Source organism: Dromaius novaehollandiae, chromosome 4 (assembly GCF_036370855.1).
Source record: "Dromaius novaehollandiae isolate bDroNov1 chromosome 4, bDroNov1.hap1, whole genome shotgun sequence".
In the NCBI taxonomy this organism is placed as follows: domain Eukaryota; kingdom Metazoa; phylum Chordata; class Aves; order Casuariiformes; family Dromaiidae; genus Dromaius; species Dromaius novaehollandiae.
In genome coordinates this window covers 58,127,528-58,150,143 of record NC_088101.1, presented here as the reverse complement: position 1 = coordinate 58,150,143, position 22,616 = coordinate 58,127,528, and the positions used below count along the sequence as shown (strand labels likewise).

The window sequence follows — 22,616 nt, the reverse complement described above, 5'->3', positions numbered from 1 at the left end:
CACAGAGGTACTAAGCCGTTGGCCTGAGGTTGTGCAGGAAATCTGTGGCAGGACGGGGAATAAAAGCCACAGCGCTTGACTCTTCATCTTATGCGTGGCAGCTGGAGACAAACTCTAGTTGCTTATGAGCATAATGTGGATTTGCACCTGACTGCTTCGGCAGTGTTGTGGCTGAGGCGGACTAGGATTCCACAGAAGATGGTTTTTTTCCCCAGGATGGTGTGCTCTTTAGCCAAAGCTTGTTTGTTTGCACATCCCCTTATTGTTACAGGAACATTCTGCTGTCCTTAATCATATCCCTGCAATCTGACCTGCATTTCCTATCAGTATTATCGAGAGCTGCTTCATTTTCTAATTCCTTCAGCCCAGTTTTCCAGATGTTCCTTCTGCTGCAGAAGGCACCACTGCTGTACTCCCCCTCTTTCCTCCCTCCCCCTCTGTTTTTAGGGTTTAGGAAGCTGCTTGCAGCATATTCATACATTCTGCTGCTTTTGTCAGTTACACAGCTTCATTCACAAGTGATCCCAGTAATGTAGCGTTTAACTAAAATTCAGTACATTACAAAAAGAAAGTAGGGTAGTGGAAGTGACTATTTTCAGCTCTGGGACACAAACTTAGAACATCCAAAATGGAGCTTGGATTGTCCAATTCTGAGTTTTGCATAGTATTTTATGGGCAATTTTTTGCATTATTGATTATTAAATATTTGCCATTATTGTCTTATTTTATTAGCATACGATTACCTGCTGTTTGCCCTTGAGGGCAACCCCAGAGGGCAATCCAGAACCCCAGTGTGGTATTCTGGCTATGTGACATCTGGGGAGGGTCTGATGTCTTGTGATGGGACTTGCAGCTCACAGTGGCTTGCTGTGGGATCAGCTCCCCCAGTTAGCCAGCAGGAGCCATGGAGGCCACGGCTTGGTTCCTTCTTTTCCTGTCCTGTCCTGTGATCTGGTGGGCTTCCCTGAGGTTGGGGCACTCGGCTAAATAATGAGGTTGTGGTCCACCTCCTTTTCCAGGGTGTAAGGAGGTCGAGGGGAGAGGCATGCTCAGTGTGTGTCAGGATACAGAGTAGGGATGCAAACCCACCCCTGGAGAGATCTTCAGTTGAGGAAGAGCTGTGGATTCCTCCATCCTGTTGCTGAGATAGCGTACAATCCCGCTGGTGACAGTAGTGAAGTTATGGCCGTGCCAGAGGTGAATATGCAGCCCTGGGAGGAGACCGCTAACTCCGTATCCCATGAGATTCCCCACTTGGAGATCTCTTACCATCCCCTGCCAGCAGACCTGATTCCCGAGTTATTAGCTTTACTATTATAGTTATGATTTTTGCATTTATAATTTTGTTACGGGAGAGTGCAAGACCAATAGCGGACCTGGAGAAACCCCACTGCGCCTCAGGTGCTGTACAAATGGAGCCGTCTCTGACGTGATGTGTTAGCAGTCTGAGAAAGATCAAGACATAGCAGATGGACACATGCTGCTGGGGATTAGCAGACTGGATTACAAACTGTTGGTAACAAACTCAGATTTTCGTTACTTAATTATTCTCCCAAATACGTATACAATGTCATTCCCATCTTTCTAAGTACCATTTACTATTTTAATTCTCCTTTTTAAAAGACAGGAGATATTTAAGTGCAAAATACTAAACACATCTGATAGTTCTTACTTTTACCACCTGTTATTCTTTCACTGCCATATTCCTTTCCCTTGGAGATGCATTGTTTTAAGGTATCAGACAAACTTTAGGTTGTGGGCATCCTTTGCACAAGGTAATTTGTAAATTCTTGTGCAGAGAGCTTGGAGTCTGCTTTAAAAAGCTACAAAACTTGAGCTGCTGACCTGAATGGCTGTGATGCAGTGCTAGGGAAAAGAGTAGGTAAAAATCAAAAACGTCATAAAAATATGAAATTATGTTTTTCTTAATCTTTTGTGGGATTCTAGATTGCCCTCTGGGTAATGATATGCTAATAAAATAAGACAATAATGGCAAATATTTAATAATCAATAATGCAAAAGATTGCCCATGAAATATTATGCAAAACTCAGAATTGGACAGCCTTAATCTGGCAATTATTATTTCTAGGATGCTTGCTTATAGGTGCAGTCATGTGAGTTTGTATAGCGGATTAGTGGACCTCATGGAAAATTTCTGGTAGTGCTGGAAAAATGACTGCCTCTTTGTTTGAACACTGATAAATATATTTTAATCAGAGCAAGATGATGTGAAAATGGGGACTCCCTCCAAAATCCAGACCAAAACCAAAGTAATTAGGCTCTGCAGGCCTGACCATCCATGCTTCCTACTCTGTTGCTGTTGGATTTGTCAGGAAGAGGAGCAGTTACCTGACCTGGCCTTAATCCACTATATACCTTAAGAACAACTAAAGCTGTGAGATAAGTGAATTAAGTCTGGAATTTAATCTTGTCCCAACTAATTATCCAGTTGTTTTGCTTGAATGTCTGTTATTATCCCCGTGGGTGGGGAAATTCAGCCTCTGAAAGGAACCCCTGTATGTGTTTTTCAATGCAAGCAGTATCATTTTTTTGTGAAGTATTTTCCCTACACACATATGGACATTATACATCAAGCCCAACTGTATGTTAGAGTGGCATGAGATGAGGGTTACTTGTAGGAACAAGGAACTGCTCTTTGGAATGGAGAGAGTTTCTTCCTGCTGCATATCTCCAGCATTTGTGTGTACAGTAATGTGTGTGTCAGACAGAACTACATTACATTTTGCATATTTGCTATGATTTTAATCTATGGAAAAGAAGACAGTGACATCCTGCTGGTGTGCCCATTAACAGATCCAGATGTGGCAAATTTCACACTGAGAAAATGTGATGGCAAACCTCTCCCCAAGAACATGACGTTCATTCCCAATCCCCAGAAAGGCATCATTATAAAGAACGTACAGAGGTCGTTCAAGGGGTGCTACCAGTGCTTGGCAAAGCAGAACGGAGTGCAGAAGATTTCGGAACATATTTTCCTGAACGTGAGGCCAGGTAACACCCGATTCTCACCGTCGGGTAGGCGGGCATGGCTCTTGAGCAAAGGCAGGTGATGGCAGGTGCTGTAAACAGATGGTTGCTGTTGTGTCCTGCCCCAGCCCTGGTGTTCCTGGGGAGGCTGGAGCTGAGGGTGTCCTGTGGGGACTTTTGGGTTCTTCCCTTAGTCAAAGGCAGCTCTGTTTCCAAACCAGGGGAGTGTTAGGTGGCGTCTGTGGCCGTTACGGGGTTTGCAGGGGAGGGCAGTGGGTTCAGGAAGCTTGTGTTGGGCAAGTGGTGTGGGGGAGCAGGTTGTCCCCTGAGACTTGTGTTGTGGCCGTGTTGGGCAGGGTTGGCCATGATCCCCTTTATTCCCTGTCTGTGGGGACTTTGAGGCATTGCTTTCTGCATTTCAGAAACACAGGTTGTGCTGTTAGACCTGAGGAGAAAGCCATGCTGCTGTGGTTTGGAGAGGTTTGTGCAGCCAGGGCTGTAGATTTGGGTTCCTGGCTCTTGTGTCCGTTGCCCAAGCGTGCCAGCGGGAGGAAGGGATGAAGGGCGATAAAGAAGAGGGATGTGACCAAGAGGCAGAGTGTGGGGGAGCGCGAGGCCCCTTGTTTGTCTCGGTCTTGCTGGGCAAAGACGGTCACCACAGCAAGTGTGTGGCTGGGTTTGATGAGGAGGGCGTTGCCGGCCCGGCCGCCAAATGTACCACTTGCCTCCGACCTGCCCCTTTGCTTGGTGGAGCTTGTTGTCAAAACCTCAGATTTGACCTCCTGGGACCTGGTGCCCTAGGGCAGGGTGGTAAGTGGGAAGGAGAAGCAGCCCAGCTCCTGGCTGCCAAGTGTGTTGAAGACAGGTTTTGTTTGAGTGGTTTGGAGCATACGTTATGTTGTGTGTGGTTAATCCACTGTATAGATACTTGGGAGAGGAGTGGAGGGAGCAGTTTAGCAAGCCGGGCTAGCTCAGTGTTTCCGCAGGGGCAAGGAAACGAGTTTGTTCTCCATGTAGCTCTTGGGCCCTTTAAATTAACTTGCGACTTGCGTTGTTAGGAGCGTGTCCCCACTGATGCATGTGCGTGATGCAAAGGCCATAGTGAGCTGCCGAGGGAGAGTCTCCCTTACCTTCGCGTGTGCAGGCTGCGTGTCTGGTGCTTTGGTTTGCTGCAAGTGCGTTTCTGCTTGTCCGGCCAGCTCGTCATGGCTGAGGTTTCTCCGTGTTGAAAGGAAAGTCTGACGTAGGGCGTGACATGGGGAGCAAGAAGCCTATGTCAGGTCTGCTTTTTGCTGTGGAAAACTGAAGAAATCTCCTGCTGATTTGGGAATTCTGATGTAGAGAATTTTAATGAATAATAGGAAATTTGTTGAAATGACAGTCTGACGTAGGGGGTAGTGGTCGACTCTGTCCTTTCAGAGGAGCATCCAGTCATTAGAGATGAGGTGCTAAGGGATCTGACGAAGATTGCTGCTGGAGGACGGGGATAAACCAGTCTGGGACAGTGGGACGGTGCGGTTTTCGGCCCCTCCAGCCTGTTTTGTGCCTGGCGTAGTGGGCAGGCTGTGGCTGGGCCCTTGGGAGCTTTGCCATGTGCTGGTGACGTGGGAAGTTGGTTTTTGCCTCACAGCATGGTTGTGTGACCTGCCCGTTGCTGCACGTGGTGGGACAGGGCAGGGGAATGGGGCCCCTTCCCTGTGAGGCCACAGAGTCACTCACCTCACGGCAGTGGCTGTGACCTTGAAAGTAGACGGACAGGTGCCTGGGCCGGCGTTATTCGAGCCGAGGATGGGCCCGCTTCCTCCTGTCTTAGCCTTCTTGACTCAGCTGAGGACTCGGTGCCGAGTGAGTGAGCAGCTTTGCACTCCCACCGTTTTATGAAGCTCACGGCATTTATGGCTGGAAGCAGCGTGTGGTCTGTGAGAAGCAGCACAGAGATCTTCTCATCTGTGTCTTCTCCCCGTGCCGTCGCAGCTGCTGAAAGGTGCTGGCTGTGACCGAGGGGCTTGCAGATTCAGAGGTCTACTCTGCCATCAGGGCCTCCTCTGCCCACAGTGGTGGGATTTTCCTGCTCTACTCCTGTCTGCAAAGCCACTGCTCGGTGGACCTTAGCTCCTGAGATGTTGGGCTTTTGCTCAACTCAGCCAAGCAGTTGTGCTGCGGTTCAGGCTCACATCTGCATTTTGATGTGGCAGATTTGAAACGTGACTTTTTTCTGCTTTTTTCTGGCAATTATTATTTCTCAGATGCTTGTTTATATGTTCAGTCACGGTAGTGTATATACAGGGTTAATGGTCTTCACGTGGAAAATTTCTGGTAGTGCTGGAAAAATGACTGCCTCTTTGTTTGAACACTGATAAATACATTTTAATCAGAGCAAGACGGTGCAAGAAGAGGGGCTCCCTCCAAAATCCAGACCACAAGCAAAGTAATTAGGCTCTGCGGGTCTGACTGTCCTCGCTTCCTGCTTTGTCGCTGTGTTGGATTTGTCAGGAAGAGGAGCAGTTACCTGACCTCATCCTAATCCATTATATACCTTAAGAACAACTAAAGCTGTGAGATAAGTGAATTAAGTCTGGAATACTTAATCTTGTCCTAACTAATTATCCAGTTGTTTTGCTTGAATGTCTGTTGTTATCCCCGTGGGTGGGGAAATTCAGCCTCTGAAAGGAACACCTATATGTGTTTTTGAATGTAAGTAATACTGCTTTTTTGTGGCATGACTCTACTGCTTTGCATGGAGGTTGAACAGTGAGTGCAATGTTGCTTCATATGAGAGTGACATTAGCTAATGGCACAGTTATTGTAAGCTAAGGGTTACTTGAAGGACTAAAGAGCTACTCTTGGGAAGGGGAAGGGTTTGTTCCTGCAAGGCCACCTCAATATTTGTATACATCAGTCTGAGGTACAAGCAGATCCACCATAGTAAGACTTTATCTGAATTTTAAGCTATGAACTCCATTTTGTAGGTTTGTTAAGACTTTCATATAGAGTTTTGGAGCTGGAGAAGTCTGCATGTGCTTTTTTTTCCAAGTATGCAATGTAAGTTGGGAAATGGTTGGGAACTGTAAACTGTGGCTGCTAATTTTACGTAGTTTTATTTTCTCAGAACTTTTTAAAAGTTGTGTTATGGCATGTTAAGTGAAAGAGGTGCTAAGGGCAGATTTAAAGTGGCTTTGGTGACTGGGAGATTGGTACCCCAGTGACAATAATTTAGTAGTGTTGGAATGGAAGCTTGAAGGATATTATGGATTTCTTTTCTTTTTTTTTTTTTGTGGTAAGAAATGACAAATTACCACTTCAACTAAAGAAATAAGCCATGCTGTGGAAAGTATGTGCTGATACCTTAATTAAACTGGACACTTCTGTTCTTAAAGTGTGACTGGAGTTTCTAAATGCGTAAGAGAGTGGTTAAAAAAGAGCAGGGGATCTGTAATTCTTGGCAAGATACTGAATGGCAAAGAACGGTTAAAAGTGTTACCATGTAGAATGAGGCTCATACAGTCTTGAATTTAATTTTTAAATAGCTTGGGTCTGTTCCCATTCAAAAGCTGAATCACTGCGGAAGCTGGTGTACCTGAAATTAGTTTCAAATGTTTTTTTTAAAGGCCAGTTATTTGCTCTGTGCGCAGAAGGTCTTATAAGCCAAAAGGCGTCTACAGAACTACACAAAATGGATACAATTGCAGCTTGGTGTTTTTAAGAAACCACCCCCAAAAATGTTAACTGCACATATACCATCAGTAATAATGATTTTGCTGTAGGAAAAAAAGAGCTGTATTGACATACACTGGATTTTGTCTTTTTTCAGGTGGTTCATTGCTGCATGAAGAGCCTTCACTTGTTGTGAATAAGGGAGAGGAATTAAGACTGAAATGCAATGAGGACGGACCCGTGACTTGGAATTTTCAGAACTCTGACCCGTTGGCAAAAGCGAGGAGCTCCAACGAGAAAGAGTGGCACACCAGAAATGCAACAACCAGAGACATAGGCAGATACATATGCAAAAGCAAAGGGAGTATTGTCACCTCTTTTTATGTTTTTGTTAAAGGTAAATACTAAGGAAGGCTTTTTTTCTTTTTTGCTTTTTCCCCCTCTTTCTCACTGCCAAGGGTTATCTTGAGAAGGTTGGGCCTGGGCAAATACTGGATGTTTCTTTGCTTGTGAGTGCTCAGAAGCTGAAATAAAGCCTTTTAAATTACCTTCAAACATTATGTGGAATCACTGTATTAGCACAGAAAGACTCAAAAGTTATTTCATAGATAGCCAGGTAAGCCCAGAAACAGTGAAAGTTTGAACTGAAAAAGAGAAGGCTGATACTTCCTGTTTAAAATAATACAACAGTAAAACCTAGGGAGGAAATGAATTTGCGGTGTAGAAGAGCACAGTCCAATAGGAGAAATATTTCCTGTTCAGTAGAAAGAAAACTCACTCCCAGCTTTAGGCTTTTGTCACCGGAGCAAAGTTGTGGACGAGTTTCTTTTTACACCCCTGTTGTCCTGTGGTGAGATTTGATACCTGAGCTCTCTTTCTGGAAGCCATTCAAGTGACCCAAATTAGTCGCGTGAGTCAGTTGTACTGTGAGGAACCACATAATATGTGGAGAAATGTCCTTTTAATCCTATGCTGTCCATCAGTATGGAGTCATGTAAGGTTTAGCCCCAAGCTCTTGATTTATTGAGGCAGTTAGATGATGGGTTTGGCTTTTCAAGGCTGCGCTCTCAGGGACAGGCCAGCAGGCAGCAGTGATAACCACCTACGCATCTTGTGTTGGAAACCTCAGGTGTGCCCAGGAGGCGAGTGCTTCCTAAGACGTACCTAGAGCAGAAAGCTGTGACTATGAGCAGCCTTGTTTGTACTTGGATTCCCTGGGGAAATCCTTTCATGTCTTCTCACCATTATGGAAGATGGGAGGGCTGCACCTTAGCAATCCTGCTTAAGCTAACAAGGCCTTCTCTCTGATTTCAGCCACTGGTCAAACAGGTCTTTGTTCCTTTCTTCGTTTTTCAAGAACATCTTTCTCCCTAGGGAGCCATGCTTTCTGTAGGGTGAAGATATCTTGGCTCTGTTGATGTCTGAGAGGAAGTGGACTGTGAGGAAACAAATCAGTGAAGTCTCTGTCAGCAGGGGCCTTTCGATGAGCTCTTCCAGCTCAGGAGTGACAGCTATTCACAATATAGCTCCATGTATCTCCGGGTGTAAAATGTCATACTTTAATTCTATTCAGACACGCTTTACTTCTACATTTTGGTTAGGAGTCTGTAGCTCTAGACTGACCCCTCAGAAGGTTTTGGTTTTGGGGGGCTTTCTGGGGCAACAGTACCAAAGCAGGCTACGAGTACATTCTCACTCCAAGCTGGAGACCGCGTCTTGTGTGCTGCTGTGAGGTTTCACGAACAGTGCAGTGCACATACTACTCTGTGTTTTGGTTTTGACTGGAAATTTCTCAGCAGTCAAGGTAGAAAGTTCTTACTTGCTTGAACGGTATATTTTTGTGCTTCTTTCTTATTCTTTGAATCTATTTTTTATCTTTTATAAGTTTTACATGTGGCTTCAGCATTTCAGTAGTAGAAGCAAATCATAGAAGCCCTAAAAAAACCAAACTAGACTAGAAAGCAACTTGAAAGTTGTCCAGTCTGTCTGTCTAGTCTGGAGCAGGATCAGGTATGTCTAAATTATTCTCGGCCCTGTGTCTAAAGTGTTACTAACTTCCCGAGTAGGAAAAACTCTGCAGCTTCCTGGGTAAGCTTCAGTTCAGTGGTGAACAGCCTTCGGATTAGAGAGCATTCCCTAGTGGCTTACCTAGACATCCCATGCTTCATTTTCAGTGTGATACTTCTTGTCTTAAACCAAGTGCACAGCGTTATCGCTCCTCCTAACCCAGTTCTCTCAGCATTTCCTCTTAGGTCGTTGTCTGGAGATCTCTATCATTCAAGTGGTAGTAGGCCAATTTACAAGAGGAAAGAAAACTTTTTCTTCTCTATTTTTCTAATTCAGACTGCTCTTTAGGGGGAGCAAATGGGAACTGAAATAACCTTATACAGAGTGTTTGTCGCTGCACTATCCTTTATTTTTGCATTCACTATTAATGGCCACGTTCTTAGCATATCAAAGTCATCAGCTAGCATGGGCAACTTTGGTTGTGAAAGTATTTGAAATACTGTGTTTGTGTGCTGTGGTTGGCTGAGAAAAAACTTTTTAGAAAAGTTATTTTATGAAAAATTACTTGCTGATTTTTCACTCAAATGTTTGGTTTTCTAAGCCCAGGGTTTTCTTGAGAGCCTAAAAATAGCCCCATGCTTTCAGGGAGGCTCTCTCTTTTCAGAGAGAAGTTGTTTGGTGCTTCCTCTGACAACAATCCGTGTTCATTCAGATTACATATTTTACAGAAGTGAAAAACATAATTTAGGTGCTGTTCAACTACTATTTGCTCATAAATTTCTTTAAAATCCTCCTGTGGGCATGAAACCTTGCAGTCCTGCCACTAGCTAAAAGCAGATACCTTCTAATGGTCTGTGTGAAAATCTGTTTACTGTTATTTGGGGGAGGCAGGTTCAAGCTAAACAAGACAAAAAGTTCTTCATCTTCAGATAAAAAAACAGTAAGATTATTTTTAATGCGCATGATTCTTTAATATGGCTGTTATTGAATGCTACTGTGCTGCACTTTTAGACTAAGAGAAAATATGGTATTGCCCAGTTCATGTTTACCAAGAAGCAGTAACCATAAAGGCTGAATGTAAAGCTTCCTTTGATAACAGTGCTCAGTGGCAGAGCGAGGGCTATGAGAAGTTCCACGTGCAATGTCAGCTTTTCTTACAGATCTTTGTTTCTTCCAGATCCAAATGTGCTCTTCCTTGTTGATTCCCTGATATATGGAAAAGAAGACAGTGACATCCTGCTGGTGTGCCCGTTAACAGATCCAGATGTGGCAAATTTCACACTGAGAAAATGTGATGGCAAACCTCTCCCCAAGAACATGACGTTCATTCCCAATCCCCAGAAAGGCATCATTATAAAGAACGTACAGAGGTCGTTCAAGGGGTGCTACCAGTGCTTGGCAAAGCAGAACGGAGTGCAGAAGATTTCGGAACATATTTTCCTGAACGTGAGGCCAGGTAACACCCGATTCTCACCGTCGGGTAGGCGGGCATGGCTCTTGAGCAAAGGCAGGTGATGGCAGGTGCTGTAAACAGATGGTTGCTGTTGTGTCCTGCCCCAGCCCTGGTGTTCCTGGGGAGGCTGGAGCTGAGGGTGTCCTGTGGGGACTTTTGGGTTCTTCCCTTAGTCAAAGGCAGCTCTGTTTCCAAACCAGGGGAGTGTTAGGTGGCGTCTGTGGCCGTTACGGGGTTTGCAGGGGAGGGCAGTGGGTTCAGGAAGCTTGTGTTGGGCAAGTGGTGTGGGGGAGCAGGTTGTCCCCTGAGACTTGTGTTGTGGCCGTGTTGGGCAGGGTTGGCCATGATCCCCTTTATTCCCTGTCTGTGGGGACTTTGAGGCATTGCTTTCTGCATTTCAGAAACACAGGTTGTGCTGTTAGACCTGAGGAGAAAGCCATGCTGCTGTGGTTTGGAGAGGTTTGTGCAGCCAGGGCTGTAGATTTGGGTTCCTGGCTCTTGTGTCCGTTGCCCAAGCGTGCCAGCGGGAGGAAGGGATGAAGGGCGATAAAGAAGAGGGATGTGACCAAGAGGCAGAGTGTGGGGGAGCGCGAGGCCCCTTGTTTGTCTCGGTCTTGCTGGGCAAAGACGGTCACCACAGCAAGTGTGTGGCTGGGTTTGATGAGGAGGGCGTTGCCGGCCCGGCCGCCAAATGTACCACTTGCCTCCGACCTGCCCCTTTGCTTGGTGGAGCTTGTTGTCAAAACCTCAGATTTGACCTCCTGGGACCTGGTGCCCTAGGGCAGGGTGGTAAGTGGGAAGGAGAAGCAGCCCAGCTCCTGGCTGCCAAGTGTGTTGAAGACAGGTTTTGTTTGAGTGGTTTGGAGCATACGTTATGTTGTGTGTGGTTAATCCACTGTATAGATACTTGGGAGAGGAGTGGAGGGAGCAGTTTAGCAAGCCGGGCTAGCTCAGTGTTTCCGCAGGGGCAAGGAAACGAGTTTGTTCTCCATGTAGCTCTTGGGCCCTTTAAATTAACTTGCGACTTGCGTTGTTAGGAGCGTGTCCCCACTGATGCATGTGCGTGATGCAAAGGCCATAGTGAGCTGCCGAGGGAGAGTCTCCCTTACCTTCGCGTGTGCAGGCTGCGTGTCTGGTGCTTTGGTTTGCTGCAAGTGCGTTTCTGCTTGTCCGGCCAGCTCGTCATGGCTGAGGTTTCTCCGTGTTGAAAGGAAAGTCTGACGTAGGGCGTGACATGGGGAGCAAGAAGCCTATGTCAGGTCTGCTTTTTGCTGTGGAAAACTGAAGAAATCTCCTGCTGATTTGAGAATTCTGATGTAGAGAATTTTAATGAATAATAGGAAATTTTAATTAATGGGAAGAGAGCTATAGGCACTATAGGTATCTCTGGTATTCTCTTTTGACTAAAAAAGATCAAGTCAGTTCTTGCTGTCTCTGGTGTTTGTTTTGTAACAAGTTTTTTTTCCAAGTGTTTTTTCAGGGATGATCAGAGAGAGAGAGACAGTTTTAAGAGTGACATTAATGGCTTTTCTCTAACGTGGGAGAATGCAGTTGTAGTACCAGACTATTGAACTTTTTTTTACTGGATAAAGTCCGTACTTGCTCAATGCAGCGGTGACTTCAAGTGGGAGGGTGGCGGGTTGATATCCATCAGCCCCCTGACTGTAGGCAGCAGTCGGTTGCATGCAGGACCTGTGGCCTGGGCACGCTCTCCATGTTCTCCGTTTTGTGGGAAGTGTGCAGGAACTAGAGGAGTTTGCTGAAAGTTCTCGGCAGTAAAACAGTAGCACAACATTGTCACCCTCAGTGTTGTAATTACTGTGCTGCAGAGTTAAAACCTCCTTGAGTTCGCCAGGTAAAACTCCATCTTTTCTCAGCTGATGACTTAGTTATACTGGAGATTGGCTTCACCTTTGAAAGATAATATTTTTGTGATCATAACTGTGGCACTCAGACCCCCATGCGTGAGCTTCTGGTGCAGAGTTACAGAACAGATATCCATGAAATGGGGACCAGTGCAAGGCCTTCCCCTGAGCACACACTCAGACATACACCAGTTGTGGTTTTGTGAGAGCGAGTGTAAATGTCCAGCCCTTCTCCGAACAGTGAGGGTCTTTGTGGCTTTGTGACTGTCCTTCTGTGTGGCTGGTGGGTGAGGACACAGTGCACATGTGCACCGGCTTCCTCGTGTCTCTCTGGTACTGCTGAATGCCTGGGGTGCGATTTTATGTGAGCGTTTGTCTGAAGAGAGCAAACATGTTTCTTTGTTGTATTCTGTAGCTCTTGCAACCGAATGAGGAAAACATTGTTAAAATATGAATGGCTGAGAAGCATGGCATTTTCTGAAGTTTTAATAGTTTACCTTACTCCAAATTATATGCCAGAGGCAGGAAGAGAGTCTGGAATGCCTTATTTCAGTCTCTTGCATTTGCAGTTTGAAAGTGGTCCTTCTTGCATGAAATCCCTAGTGGGAAGTTCAGTTCTACTAGGACAAAATTGGAGTCTCATAAATGAGGAAAATTTGAAGAAAGGATTAAGAAAACAACCAAGCAAACGGTGGAAGGAACAAAGGAAGAACTAAAGAGCTTTGCTGAGATGAGGCATGTAGCTACCCAATCCTCAAAGAGTGCAAGCCGGCACTACTTGACTGTTGCCAAAAGACACCATGAAGTGGAAGAGTGATATCGCAAGCCCATAGCACTTTAGTTTTGTGGCATATCCCAGAATGCTGTGTTGGATTACTCGTAACCACCTCCGTCTCGAGTGATGACCTTATGAGCGGTCTTGGCTCTGGCCACCACTGCCGCCCTGTGAAGGCTCATCATGAGCAGAGTTTGTGGTACTTTCAGAGGCTGGTGTGCCAAAATCCCTGAGCTGTTCCTATGCTCAAAAAATCCGTACTGTCCCTGCCCTGAGAGAAGCCTTCAAGGTTATCCATGAGGTACTTTTCAGTACCTGTCAGACAGTACGTGACATCCGCTTTGGTATTTTATATCTTAGAAGTTGCAGTTAATTTTAGGCTGCAGTTGTTCAGTGACTGCTTGTCACTATATTTTTAGTTACAGAGAACAATATTTTAATAGCTGTCATGGAATGAGTGGTCTCATTGATGGTTCAATATTGTTTAAGTTTATTCAGGCAGGTGGCTGAGCTCTAATAAGTATTATCTAACTTTAAGCATACTTTGAAGGGGGATTGAAGCAGAAGTGTCCATGTTATTACACAGTGTGCTTGTGATTTGTTAAAGAAATTTGAATACCTCTTGGAGGCCTGAAATTTTATTGGAAAGTTAATGACTGTTGATTTTTATCCCCCTTGGAAGCTCTGAAGGTAATGAAAAGTAATGCGCTTCTAAATTGTTTTTCAGTTCACAAAACTCTTCCAGTCATTACCTTATCCAAAACCTATGAGCTTCTCAAAGAAGGGGAAGAATTTGAAGTTACATGCATAATCACGGATGTGGACAGCAGCGTCCAACCAAGTTGGATTTCTCACAAAAGTGGGGTGAGTTCCTTTAACTGTATTTTGTATGCTCCAGAGCACAGTGTACAGACTGTGCCTGTAGACATCCATGTGCTTAACCTGCATGTCTGACACTGGGTTGGTTTCAATTTGCTCTTTCCTTAAATTCAGTATCCTACAGATTGGTGAGGGGCCAGCAGCAACTTTCCAGTGCCCCAGGGTGGACTTCCAACATTGCTGAACGTGGCTGGGAGGGACAGCATCTGCCCGGATGCTGTTCCCGAACTGTAGGAATTCAAGTTAGGCTTTTCAGTGTGAAGTTCGGGTGAACTCTGTGGGGCTGCCTGAATATGAAAGCATGGAGTGCCTACACATCACATTGCAATCAATGGGAGCTGCAAATAACAACACATGGACTGCAAATTACATATTCTAGTCGTTATCATTAACAGTAAAATACCTGCTAATTAGCATGGGATTGTATGTGACAGGAATAGTAGTAAGCATTCAGAGGAGTGATTAATTCCCTTAAATTACATGGTGTGCCTTACTAACTGCAAAAGTTCTCAAAAATGAACCAATGAACTGGCTTCTGTCTGTAATGATAGCTTAAGTTACTGTCTGACATTACCAAATTAAATTATTGGCAAGCTAAATACTCCAGGAGTGTTTGTTACTGACAGCGTAGCTACTCTGAAGAAAAGAGAGAGAGAGGGAGATCCCCTGCCCTGGTCACCCAGAGTGCTGCCAGCTCCATGTTTGAAATGCAGACTCTGTATTGAAAAATAGTAAGAGTGGGCCCAAACAGCAGCAGACACTAGTTTGTTTGTAGGAACACTTTTTAGTCTTCTGGGTATACCATGAATTTTAAATGAATTAAAAGCTCCCCTGAAGACTTGTTAGTAACTCATATTATATATATTCCCATGCCAATTGGCTGGTATTTTACTGTTAATGGTAATGACCAGAATACATAATTTGCAGTCCACGTGTGTGTGGAAAAAAGGCTTCTGTGATACTGTGATGTTCAGATAAATCACATATCCTCAGGCAAATAGTGAAGTGGAGACCAGTTCCCTTGGGTTTGGTATGCCATACTTAGCTAATCCGTCGACTCTGGCAGAGCTTCTCTTGCTAAGTGCTCGTTGCTCGAGAAGTCCCACCTCGCAGCTCCAAGGGTTAAAGAGGTCTAAATGACACAGAGGCAGTGTGGGACCTGCAGATGAGGCTTTTGGTCCTGTGCCAAGGTCAGCTATAAATCTTTCATTTGAAAACTTTATTTTTTCCCTCGTTTACCCCCTTTGTTTTGTTACAATATGGTAAAAATGGGGTCTTCCCTTCAGATTTTATGCTTTATCACATTTCATTTTATGAGTAAAAGCCATGAGGAAAATATTTTTGACCAAATAAGTTTGACCTTTCTGTCCTTTCTGGTAAATAGCAGGGGATGCTATCTTTTAAATATCGAGTATCAAATTAAATTTTGTACTGAAACAGAATACATAAAAATAATGTTTAAATAGAAGCAGAATTACATTTTGTCCTGAATAGGTCAAACTAAAAAAAAAGAAAAAAAACTTACTTTCTCCTGTTATGATAAAAGTTATCACTGCTTTTGAGAATTAGAAGATTTGTAATAAGCAAGCACTTCCATACAAAACAAACTTCTGTTTGTGATTATTATAGTTCACAGGGAATCAAAACTGTGTTGAGCAGGTGAAATTTATCTAGAACCTCTCGCACCTCCAAGATTTGAAATAATAGTACTAGGAAGTTATAACAAGTTCAGGTCTGTGTTTGTATTAATCAGTGCAGCTTTATCAGTCTTCCCAACCAAACTGAACATTCTCGCAGAAACTAAAGTCAAGAGCTCAAAGCATTGATTTTTTTCCTTTAGTTCTAGCATGCATACATACACGTTATCACCAACTGCTTTGGAAATAGAAGGGCATTTCCAGTTGCCTGTAGGGTTAATAAATCTGGATTGTCATGGACTGAGAAGCAAAGTGGGTTCCAGAACGAGGATGCCATGTACCACAGGTCGCCAGCAGTTCTCCCTACAGCGTATTTTCAATGAGGGAAGTGCCACGGAGCTGTGACATAGAATGACCCAGATTAAAACTCAGCCCCAGCAGCTTAAATTCTTTCTCCCTTGTAATTCCCTGGGAACCATTACAACCATTGGAGAATTTTGTGATTTGACACCCTGCCTGAGTGATGAACCACACTTCAGGATTACAGCCACTTTTTACATTAGCTGTAGCTTCTGAACATTATCAAAGTCAACTCACAGTGGTCATCTTGCATCAAGCCCTACAGCTGGAAGCATTGTTAGTGCAAGTAAAAGCTCCATGCCTTAAAAAGTCAGGTAGTAAATCAGACAGTTAGTTAGTTAAATGCAGCAGAGTGAATGCTTTGGAGTAGATTTTGAGGAGGAAAAACAATAAAGAATAAGGGGAGGGCATATAGCTTAGGAAAGGATGTTATCTCGCAAAGAGAGCTGATCATATACTTGTTTTGCATGGAGAGATTCCAGTGACAGGTTTGTCATGATGGCTTATTATTCCGGTTTAAAGTTATGAATATTAATATAGTGAAGTTATAATTACTTCTATTTTTAATTTATCTAGGAAAGATGCTGCATACACAGTATTTTAGATGTTAATTGTTTTTTACCGACAGATTGTTACAAGCAAAAGCAGAAATTTGGGTGATTATGGATACGAAAGGAAATTAACATTGAACATCCGTTCAGTGGGAGTTAATGATTCTGGAGAATTCACATGCCAAGCAGAAAACCCTTTTGGAAAAACCAATGCCACAGTAACCTTGAAAGCACTAGGTAAATAGTTTTTGGAGAAATGTAACATTTCTAAGAGTGGGAAGTGGGAAGTGAGAATAGCCTTCCTTTCCCTGTCTTTCCTTTCTGAAAACCTGAACCAGTGAAGTTGCTTGTTAAAAGGTTATTGCTGACTGGTACTGTACTGGAATGGTGCAGCAAGTAGTGTGGTGTGTCTGACTGCCTTAATTTCTGTACCCCCTTGCATGCTAATGGAATGTGATATTGGAAGAACCACCTAACAGTGTTTCCATCGCTCTGGTTTGTGTCATCCTTCCTGGTTTAATTTGAAATTTAATCCTGTTTTAATGAAGCAAGTAATTTACCTTTGCCTGGTATTATCCATATGCTTAAGTAATTTGGCAGCACAAGCACAAAGCGTATTTTTAATACCTGCATGCTAAGCATGGGAAATTTCGCTGACATCGACATGTCAATGATTTTTATGTAGGAGAAGCTGTATATTTATCTCTATTTAAAATAATACTGTGAGCAACATTGCAGTACACACAGGCAGCATGAAATTGCTCCAGTGCTCACCACAGTAGTAAGTCTGCTATTCATCACTTCCACAGGTTTTGGATTATGTCCCTTACCAAAGAGCAAACTCCCTTCCTCTTTGTGTTTAATAATAGGCTCATTTGGACCTCCCTGCCATGTATTAACTTGTGTGACACACACTGCTCTTTAAATATTAAAGCTGCCAAAAAGTGCTAATTTGCTAAACCAGTTGGGGACGTACTGATGTAGTTAATTAGATACTTCTGAGCAAATCTGTGTAATTGGCTAAAACAGTTTCAGCTCCTCACCTTCCAAGGACTTAAAGCTGAGGGAAGTGTAGCTGTGAAACTGCTGGGTTTCTTTGTGTGGTGGTCCTTGTATTCTTTTCCTTTTCAAAACTGTTCTGTTGCACAAATATTCCTTGAAGATTGCATGTTTGGCTTTCCCAAGTAACTTAAAGGAAATAGATCCATCCAACTCCTGTGCGTCAGATCTCTAGCACAGCTTCAGAGGTTTGAGTGTGCTTAAGTGCTTTGAGTACTACCCCACTGGAGGGGCTAAGGCTCATACCATTGGTGGTGTTTTCGTCATTTGTTACAGGAGAGGCTAAATTCATACGTAAAATAGTGAAACAGTGTTAAGTATTAAAGAAAACCTTTTCTCCAAGGAGAATAATATGAAAGCTTATATTATAAGAGAAAGGGAGTTCTTCACTACAGAGATGCTTAGAACTACTACGTATGCAAATGTGGTTTTAAGAAAGGAGTCACTTTGGAGAGTCTGATGACTAAAATATAATGAGCATAGCGTTATAAAAAGTAGAAAATGAATTAACAAGTTTGTATTCCGTGAAATACAAAGTTTCTATTTAATTTAAAATAGCAGAGAAAAGTTGAAACCTTTCATTTTCACAAGAATTGTCTCCTGCAACCCTCTTAAATTTGGCCTAAAATAAAATAAATCATCTCTCTTTACTGCTTTCAGCGTTCATTGTCAAACTGACTATATTTATCTCAACTATACCAGCTCCCAGAATCATGGAAAGTGGTATACAGAATGTACGGGAGAGATCCTTGACGTTGTATCAGATTGTAAATCACTGTGGCTTTAATGTTAGCCAAAAAGTTTATGAGAAATAATGGATATTGTGATAAATTTCGTAATGACTTTTTTTAGCGGTTAAGCAATTTCTAAAATTCTGTTTTGGGGACTGATAGCACGATCATAAAATTTTATTTGCAGGCTCTTGGTTACAAACTTGATTTAGGTTCAATGGGAGATTCAGTGATTAAAGAGAAAATAGAAAAGAGGTCTTCAAAGGAACTAAAAATCTTAGGTTTCCAGATTTTAAACCTTTATTCTTTTTTAATGATAGAAAGGTTTTTTAGACCATACCTGTCTGCTGTGAGTTAATGCCTTCCTTCCTTGCCTGAAGCATCTTTCAAGTGCTCTGCCAACTCTGTATGCTTTCACCAAGGCCTGCTGGCTGTAGTGTTCATGAGCTGAGGTGACTAGCTGGCCACAGCAGTTTGATTACTAGAAAGTGGGATATCTGAGATTGACTTTTGGTCTGAATTCAAGTTCTCCCAGTGAACGTGTTTCCCTTTAGTTCCAATCTGTCTGTCAAACTGGTAATTCCAGGGAATTTGTGTAGGACTGAAAAATTTGTTTTTCAAATAAGCTAGGACTGAAGCTTATCAATGAAATGAAACCCACTGCAATAAGGATGTTGCTCCACGTGATATTTTGGAATGGAAGTACACAGTGATAAATGGTATCTGCCAAATAAAAAATTAAGACCTAGCAGTAGATGAACAGAAATGCCTTAGTTTAAGACAATTGGTATACAGCCCTGTGGACTTAGCATATTCTTCTCTAATTACAGTTTTTAATAGCTTCATTTGTAATGTCATTCTTAATTACACTTGAGAAAGAAATGTTAAATACTCTAGTATATTGGCATAAATGATCAATCTCTCTTGCTTTTGTTCTTAGCATTTCTTTCCTACCACACAGTCAGCGGCTCTGATTTTTTGAAAAATTAAAATACAGGAGGATATGTATCACCAGAAGATGAAATTATTTCTGTTAAAGCACTCAAGGCTGCTTTAAGTTCTGTGCCTCATTACTATATATAGCTAGTGGTCTTGGTTATAGCAGGTGAGAGTTCAAGTTCTGCTTCCTAGATAAAGTTTCCTGTTTCACAGCTGGATGTTTGATCACTGATCTTAAAGTAGTGTAAATGTGGTTAGAGCACTGACAGTCTTCTAAATGGCTCTAATATTCTTTTTATTTGCTTATTATGGCCATCAGCTAAAGGATTTGTCCGTTTGTTTGCAACAATGAATACCACAATAGATATAAATGCAGGACAAAATGGAAATTTAACAGTTGAATATGAGGCATATCCAAAACCGAAGGAGGAAGTGTGGATGTACATGAACGAAACGTTGCAGAATTCATCGGATCATTATGTCAGATTCAAGACTGTGGGCAATAACAGGTAATAAAGAATGATTTTAAGTGCTATTGATTTCACTTTGGAACAGCAAACGAGAGTCTGCTCTGGAAAGATGAAAGTGGAGATGGAGAAAAAGTTGTAATTCCTTCCCCCACTGCCTTCCTCCTCAGTTTGAGACTCAGGGAGTGATGTGCCAGAGAAATGCTTTGGACGCAGGGGGAAGAGACACAAAGATGGGTCACAGGGTCTGAGCCAGTGTGTGTTAGAGGACCCCGTTCGGGTCTTTGGCCCAGGATCAGCTCCTGGTGCTGTCTGAGTGTGGTTGGCAGCGTGGATGCTCGTTAGGGCAGGCATAATTATGCTCTTTGTGGCCTATGTGTATATTCTGTGCCTGAGCAGTGGCTGTGTTACTCTTCTGCACCCAACTGGGTGCCCTCCCAGCGTCCGTCATGCATGCCCCAAGGTTTGTGCAGAGATGCAGTCTCTCCTTGTGCTTGGTTCCCTCTTTGTGCATCTGGGTGTGCAAGGCCAAGGTTTAATTTTAAAAGATCTTGTAGTATGTGTGCCTTACTGCATTAAGTGTGGTGCAAAGTCAGCTAATTTAGATTTGGAATAGCATTAAACTAACCGTACCATTTGAGGGACCAATGTGCCACATACATTATGACTTGTCTACAGGATGACAGTGCTGCCCAGTAAGCAAAAACGCAAATTTGAAGTTGTTCACATGTGGAGACTTACTCCACGACCAGGGTACTGTGCTCTGGACAAAAGCTTATGCTTTTATTTCTGCTGTGCACTCTAGTTCTCTTCTCAGCCCTGGTCCTCCAGAAATCCAGTGAAGCACCTAACACGTGTGGCCTGGGTTGTGTGTCTAGGTTCCCCCTTCAGCAAGTAAAGGAACAGACGGTGGCGTGTGCGTGGGGTCCCAGCCTGGTGCTGAGCTGTGACATAGTCAACCCACACATCTGGACCTTAGATACGGGAAAACTTGTACGCTGTAGAACAAAGACAGCCTTAATGCACAGTAAGAGTGTCCACATGGATGGTGTGTGCAGAAGGCAGCACACTAATAATTCACATCTTAGCTTTCTGTGTGGGAATACCCTGGGCTGATATGTTCACCACATGTTCTGAGCATCAGTTATGCTTAATTTCTTCTTTGCAGCTACACAAGTGAACTTCACCTTACCCGATTAAAAGGAACAGAAGGAGGCATTTACACATTCTTTGTGTCCAATTCTGATGCCAGCTCCTCTGTAACGTTTAATGTCTATGTGAAAAGTAAGTAAAGTGAACAATCTGAAATATTTCATTATCACAGTCATTGTATTTTATACAACATAATGTATGCACAAGATGTCACAGCATAGTTCAGCATATGAGAAGATGTCTGACGTGAAGCACACTCTGTAAAACTATTTAAATGTCAAGATATAAAAATGTAGAGTACTCGCACGGATCCGCCTACTACCCAGCATGACCTTACATTATAGTGAGCATGTTCCAGAGGTTACAGGAGAGCAGACAGATAGTTTAGTTGGGAAAAAGTAGTACACAGAAAGACAGTCTCAGAAATAAGCATCTACCATAAACCTTTGATAACTTAAGGTGGAGCAGGAAATACAGGGATTAGATATATAATTTGCATTTTTGGCAGCTGAGTTAAGCTATTAATTGTCTTTAATTTGTTTGAGTTGGATGCAGAATTTGAAAGCTTGTCAGGAGAATTATTCACTTGTGCCTTTTGGCATCTGAAGACATCTATACAATAATATAGATCTGCATTATTTTAGAGAAGTCTGCATAGCTTGAGAAATGTTCAGGCTGTCATCTTTAAGACACGCTTTTAAAAAAGGAGCGTCAGTCTCAATTCCAAACAGCATTCTTCAAGACAAAAGCTAAACCTCAAAATAAATTAAACGAAACCTTTAGGAATTTCTGTCCTTAGAAAAGCCATCACATCAGAGAATTTCACGCTCTCAGCAGACAAATATTGGTAGCTGCTAAAGGCCAAGCTTAAAAATTAAATCAGGAGGGGACTGCAAGCAAGCTGGAGAAACTAAGGTGAGGCAGGCAGTGATGCTTTCAAGCCCAGCGTTAGGAACTGTATAGGAAATGAGTGAATATGCTGCAAATACAGTTCTATGTTGTTACACTTCAGCAGCGATATATCCCTCTCTAGGTATGGGATTATGCAGAGGACTGTTGAGACTTCCACAAATGCATTAAATTCTAAGTATTAATTTCTGAATTCTTCCCATCTTATCACTAAAGTGCTATTTGTAGTGTCACCATTTGCAATGCTACAGTTTGGGACTAGAAATGCTTGGGCTCTTTTGGGAACATGGCATTTCTTCCTTGATCTGCAGATGTATTCATTTGTAGTGCTGTGCCTTTTCCATTTCTTACCTGTGGTTTCTGAGATGAGGGCACTGGCCTCAGATACCCTTCATCACTGAGGATAAGTGTGGGTCACAGTCACAAGAGGTAGTTCTGCTGTCTAACAGACTAGAGGAGCAAATTGGTGAGCATAAAGCTTAATTTCTGGGAAGGGATGAGAGGAATTGCAAGGTGCCAATGGGGCTATCAGTTCCCATGAGGCTGGATGGTGTTTTCCGCCTTGTGGCGTCATATGTGTCCATGCAGCGAGGGCTGCGGGTGCTGAGCGCTGTGGGTGGCTTGCGGTCTGTCTCCCAGCTCTCCCAGGCTCCGCGGGCTGCTTGGGAGCGGTCTGGGGAAGATAACTAAGAAAAGCAGTTTTGCCATCCTCAGGTATCAGTTCTCTGTGCACAGCTCCTTGTTGCCACTTTTTAGGAGTCTGCTAATTGATAAAAGCTGACGATCCCTGTGGGTCGTGGTTAGCGAACCAGACTAGGAACAGCATGGTGCAGCAGAGTAGTCAAGGCAGGAGAGAGCATAAATGAGTTAGTTCTCCTGAACGGTTTGTGCTGACAAGCAGCAGTATTCACATCTCCTTCCTTCAGCTGCTGGTCTTGAAGCAGTAAAGGCTCAGTCCTAAAAGGCAGGGAGGATGTTTAGCTATCTCCGTAGAGCCCTGGTGACCATGCGCTGCATCCCTGGATGGATTACAGACGTTGCTAAAATGGGTGATTTGATGCTCTTGACTCCAAGTTTCTTTTGGCATTTTAACTAAACTACTGCAAATATTTTTTAGTTTAGAAAAAGGGGGTGAAATAGATTGATCCTTCTAGTGTTTTGGTTTTTAAAAAAATATCCGCCTGTTTTCA

The 22,616-nt window shown here is 43.2% G+C and overlaps 1 protein-coding gene across 1 annotated transcript in view; it reads left to right on the top strand.

The window, feature by feature from the left end:
- KIT (KIT proto-oncogene, receptor tyrosine kinase) overlaps positions 1-22,616 on the top strand; it is a 57,955-nt gene that overhangs the window by 12,985 nt on the left and 22,354 nt on the right. The window contains exons 2-7 of the mRNA XM_064511146.1: positions 6,800-7,039; positions 9,827-10,105; positions 13,470-13,606; positions 16,247-16,406; positions 19,218-19,407; positions 20,534-20,649. Of these exons, the coding sequence (XP_064367216.1) occupies positions 6,800-7,039; positions 9,827-10,105; positions 13,470-13,606; positions 16,247-16,406; positions 19,218-19,407; positions 20,534-20,649 (1,122 nt within the window). The remainder of the gene's footprint in view (positions 1-6,799; positions 7,040-9,826; positions 10,106-13,469; positions 13,607-16,246; positions 16,407-19,217; positions 19,408-20,533; positions 20,650-22,616) is intronic.